Raw genomic sequence first — 5,354 nt, forward strand, 5'->3', positions numbered from 1 at the left:
AAAAAAAAAATGAAAAAAATTTTATTTAGGAGTTACAGGGTAACACAGCCGTTTGAATACTTTTAATATTAATAAATAAAAATTTATTAATTAATAATTGATAACACAAAAAAAAATGGAAAAGTCAATCACTTATTAAAAAATAAAAAATTACAGTAATGTAAAAAGTAATAAAAAAAAAATTATTATTATAATAAAATTGGTAACAATTAAAAAATCGAAGAATGCAGATGGTTTTCTTACATATAAAATCCGCTAAAAGTTATTTATTTATTTATTTATTAAAATTTTTTTCTTTTTATTTTTTTTTTAATAAAAAATAATTTATTTATTAAGTCCCGCATATTAAAAAAATATCACAATTTTTTATGAATAATAATAATTAATTAATTTTTAAAATAAAGAGAGTTCCTTATTTATTTATTAATGCCAAATTATTATTAACTTTTATTAATTTATTTTGGCCACGTAAATAAAAATTATTAATAATTATTTATTTTAAATTAATTTTTTTTTTTTTCATAACTCATTAAATAAATAACTATTAATAAAAATTTATAAACTAATGGCACAGATAAATAGAAGAATTCAATTATTATTATTTATTTATTTATTTCGATGTATGTAAGACGTGTATGTAACTTTTATTTTTTTTAATGGCACGGCGACAATTTTAAAATTTCTTCCGATTTTTATTAATAAAGTTTTTTATATTATTTAGGCGTCGCGAACACTTTTTCCTTTTTTTTATATAATTTTCGTAAGAACAAAAAAATATATATATATATATAAATATTTACACGAACGATATTTTTTTATATATTATTTATTTTGTACACGTTTACAAAATGGTTGTCCTTTCGTGTTATACATGCGTTGCCAACGTCCCTCTTTTAATTGTTATTTGTTCTCTAGCGGGCACTATATATTGAGATGTCGGCGAAGATGGTAACCTCGCCAATTGAGGAACTGCTCCATTTTGCCGTGTTGCACTATAAGGCGGTGGCGCTGGATTATTTAATCCAGTTGTCGCATGTGGAGGCGGCAAGGAAGTATTCGAACTACGAAGGTAAGGATTACCTGAAATAGTATGAGAAACTCGCGTGAATATTTACGTGGGGGGAAGGGTAAATAAACCTCGACTCCCGAGGATATTAAAGATATAGTACCGTAAGCAGCCGAATATCTGGGATCGACCCCAGTTGTAGGCACGGAAGATAATCTTAAACTGTGTGGGCCATTGGCCGTTGGTAAATTATCTCTACCATTTTCAACAGAAGGTGGAGTGTAATCTCTCGAATAATCAACATAAGGTACGTATCCATTATTTTGACCATCCTAAAAAAATTCACGAATCACGATAAGTTTTGGCGAATGACGACAAAAACAAAACAAACAAAAAATTTAATTACCTTAAGAGGGAAGACTGGATCTGAAAATTCAGATGAATACCTATTAAGACGATCACCGCCATTTATTTGTGGTAAACCTCCAGTGTGCTGGAGTGTGCTTGTATGTGACAATGACCCTAAAGTTCCTAACGAAACTGGACCCGCTAATGGCACACCTAAAAATAAACAACAAGGAAAAAAAAAACATCATCATTATTATTATGTAAATAAAGTTGATAATTTATTTATTATTTAATTATTATTTACCGATTCTTGTAACTACGCTTTCGCTTCCAGTTTCAGAATCAGGACCGTATTCAAGTTCGCAATGAACGTTTGATACGCTTGATCCAGTTCTTAATTCTAATTTAAGATCGGATATATTGGAAGACCGATCGGATTCTTTACATGTTTTTTCCCCACCGTTACAATCGACCGGGATCGGGGATTTTTTAGCATTTCTCTGACAGAGGATTATTATCAGAGCAACGGCAACGATAACGATAACTAATACTATGACTCCCATTAAAATAATCGGGAGTGGAAAATTTTCTACAAAAAAATAAATAAAATAAAAAACAATTAAAATTTCACTTTTTTAAAAATTTAAAAAATCCAATTTAAATTATTATTATTTTTATTACTTTGGGCTTTTAATATGATTTCAGCGGAATCCATTCCGTACGAATTAACAACAGAACAATTATAAGCGCCGAAATGTTTCGATTCAGACTCATGAATTAATAAAATACTTTTTATACCATTCGGTAATGGATCTTCCAAAATAGAATATCCCTAAAAAAAAAAAAATAATGATAATAATGATAGAAAAAAAAAGGATCGATCGATAATAAATATTAAATTCAATTTGACGCGTAAAATGGCGTCGTAAATAAATCAAAACGATAAAGTTGAAAATGAGAATAATATCCAATTGTTTTCTTCTTTCCATCACCATCACCACCACCACCACCACTACCACTACCATTACAACATTCTGTGATAATAACCTTATGACCTTTCCATACGTAATACATTAAAATTACGAGATGGAAATATGAAAAGTGGAATCTCGATGGATGAGAGAAGAGAGAGATAGAGAGGGAAAAAGATTTTTGACATAGAAATCACTCGGAGAGAGAGAAAGAGAGAGAGAGATAAATTTTTATAAAGCTTAGAATAATGTTAAAAGTGTCACCAATCTAATAAAAAATTTATAAAAAAATTTTTTTTTCTTAAGATGGCAGACTCTCCAAAAAAAAAGACAGATAATTTGATTTTAAAGAACATTTTTTTGACATTGAATTTTTTTTTTTTTTTGAAATGAATTTCCTTGATTTAAAAAAAAGGGGGGAAAAATTAAATTTTCATAACTTTCTTTTATAAATCCCTTCTGTTTCCGGTTTTATGTTAAAAAAAAATTTTCGGTGGATTGTATGATGTAGAAACAAACCTCGTTAGAAGAATCGATATCGGATCCTTCAAATGTCCAAGATATGTGTGTCGGACGTGGTATTGAAAAAACTACACATTCCAGCCTGACGTTATCACCTATGACTCCAAATTGTGTGTTGTGACTTATTATTGTTGGACGGCCTTTTATGTAAATCGCACCTTCTGCTCCTATTTCCGGAAATCCCATTATCGATGCTTTACAATGATAAGTTCCACCGGAATTACCATCAACTGTCATTGTTAAATTAGCTGACGTTCCCACGACCTGTAACCCAATTGTTTTTGTAATGTCCCGTGAAAACTTTTTTAAAAAGTCTTTAAAAAGGAAACTTACTTTTTCTGAATTTTTATGAATCCATACTATATCCGGTGGTGGATTTCCGTCTACGTCACACGTTAATGTCACAGTTGCACCGAGATCAGCTTGAATTATTTTCGGTTTCGAACGAAATCTCGGTCCGTCTTAAAGATAAAAATTTATAATCATCATCATCATCGTAATCATTATCATTATTATTATCGATGAATTTTTTGGAAACCATACTTACAGCTGACTTCTAATGTTTCAAAAGCTTCCGATTCGCCAACGGAATTTTGAACTTTACATTTGACCATGGCGTCGTGAAGTTTACGCGTGGCATTTTTTATGGTCAATTCGGTCGTGGGTTCACCGGAAATCAATTCGTTATTAACGTACCATTTATACGTCATTTCGGAAGGATTCGCATCGGCTTGGCAACGTAAAATCACGTCCGTTCCTTCTGGAATTCTTCCAGACGGTCCGATTCCGGATATAATTTTAACGTCGACCTAAATAATAATTCATTTTTTTATTTTATTTTTAATTTTTATTTTCGACTTCGATCATTCAAAGGAAGGGTTCGAAGGAAAGGAATTGGGAGAAGGGGTGTGGGGGGTGAGAAACTTACCTTTGGAGCGTATTTAACTTGAAGTTTTAATTTAGCCGATCTATAAGTTCTGTCGGCTGCATTTTGAGCTTGGCATGTAAATGTTGTATTATGATGATGCTTTCGTGGCATTAATTTTAAAACTGATTTCGCTGTAAATCTTCTACCGTCGGAAAGCGGTTCGACAATGTAATCGATATTTTCCGTTAATACATTACCGTGACCGTCAATCCATGTTATCTAAAACAATAATAATAATAATAATAATAATAATGAATAAATGTTTTTAACATTAACAACAATAACGAGAGAGAGTAGAAAGAGAAATATTAAATAAAATTCGAATCAAATTTAATTAATATTAGCATAAATATTTTCGTGTTTGTTTGTTTGTTTGTGTCAAAAATTTCACGACGACAACAACGGCGGCGGGGGCGGCGGTCATTTTGTAGAGAGTTTATTACTATTTGTTCCAACAAACAACAACAACAAATTTAAAATTAAAAAAGTTTTTTTTTTATTTATTTACGTTTGTAGAAAATGAACCGCAAACGATGGACGTTTAAACACATTCGAGGGTTCGACCAACATTTGGCACAAAAGGGTTAAAAATAGGCCTCATGAATTTTATTTTCTCTTCCCTCCCCCATTTTTTTTTCATTTCGTTTCTATTTTCCTTTTTTTTTTTTAGAAATTCCTCGTGACCCTTTTCACTTCCTCTCACTCTTTTTCATTTATTATTATTATCATTTTGATGAAACCGGAGAGTGACAGTAAAAAAAAAAAAAAAATAAAACGTACACGAAACATGCGCATGTAATTTTTTTTTTTTTCCTTCCATTTGAAAACGCAAATTTTCAATTAATGAATTTTTATTTGTTTGTTTGTTTGTTTTGGAAAATTAAAAAGTAAAAAAAAAAAAAAAAAGAAAATACTGTCTTTTATCACGAACTATGAATCTTTTGACGGTTTTTTTATTTTATTACACTTTCGAATAAGTTTTTTAATTTTTTTTTTAAATGCAGCCAAAATGCGGGTAAAAATTTTTTTTTTTGGGGGGGGGGATGAGGGAGAGAAAGAGGAAAAACAATAAATTTTAAAATTAATTTTCGTACCTCAGCAGCAGGTTTTCCAGCCATAGATATACATTCTAATTCTATTTCTCTATCTTCTGTCGTGACGAGTGATTCTCCTTGTATTATTTTTGGAGCTTCCGGTGGTACGAGAACCGTTACGGTTGCATACCTCGACCTTATACTTTTTTGACCTTCGTGACCCGTGCTTACTTGACACTGATATTTAGCATCATCTTCTAACATAATCGGATTCATTTCGAGTGAATAATCACCTGGAAAAATTCAAAAAAAGAAAATTTTTTTCGATAAATAAAACAATGATAATTCTATATGTGTTTTTGATTGCTCGAACACGCCCAACATGACCCGATGTTGTTTATTCTCACAATCAAAAAAAAAATTACCCCCCCCCCCGTTGTTAATTCATCATCAATCAAATTTCCATAAAAACAACAACCAAAACAACCAAAACAACCTGATTATATTTACATTAAGGATTTCATACAAAATAAATAAATAAATAA

At 30.4% G+C, this 5,354-nt stretch overlaps 1 protein-coding gene across 1 annotated transcript; it reads right to left on the reverse strand.

Annotated features, from left to right (window-relative positions):
* Positions 1–865: 865 nt before the first annotated feature.
* Positions 866–5,085, reverse strand: Phum_PHUM111230 (uncharacterized protein; the record flags this gene model as incomplete). The annotated part of the gene is made up of 10 exons (XM_002424079.1): positions 866–1,080; positions 1,170–1,338; positions 1,413–1,489; positions 1,821–1,943; positions 2,036–2,186; positions 2,845–3,111; positions 3,181–3,308; positions 3,395–3,656; positions 3,776–3,994; positions 4,870–5,085. 10 exons carry the CDS (start codon positions 5,083–5,085, stop codon positions 866–868), a joined length of 1,827 nt encoding a protein of 608 aa, XP_002424124.1.
* Between the last annotated feature and the right edge of the window lie 269 nt (positions 5,086–5,354).

Source organism: Pediculus humanus, genomic scaffold (genome assembly GCF_000006295.1).
Source record: "Pediculus humanus corporis 1103172107458 genomic scaffold, whole genome shotgun sequence".
NCBI classification, from domain to species: Eukaryota; Metazoa; Arthropoda; class Insecta; order Psocodea; family Pediculidae; genus Pediculus; species Pediculus humanus.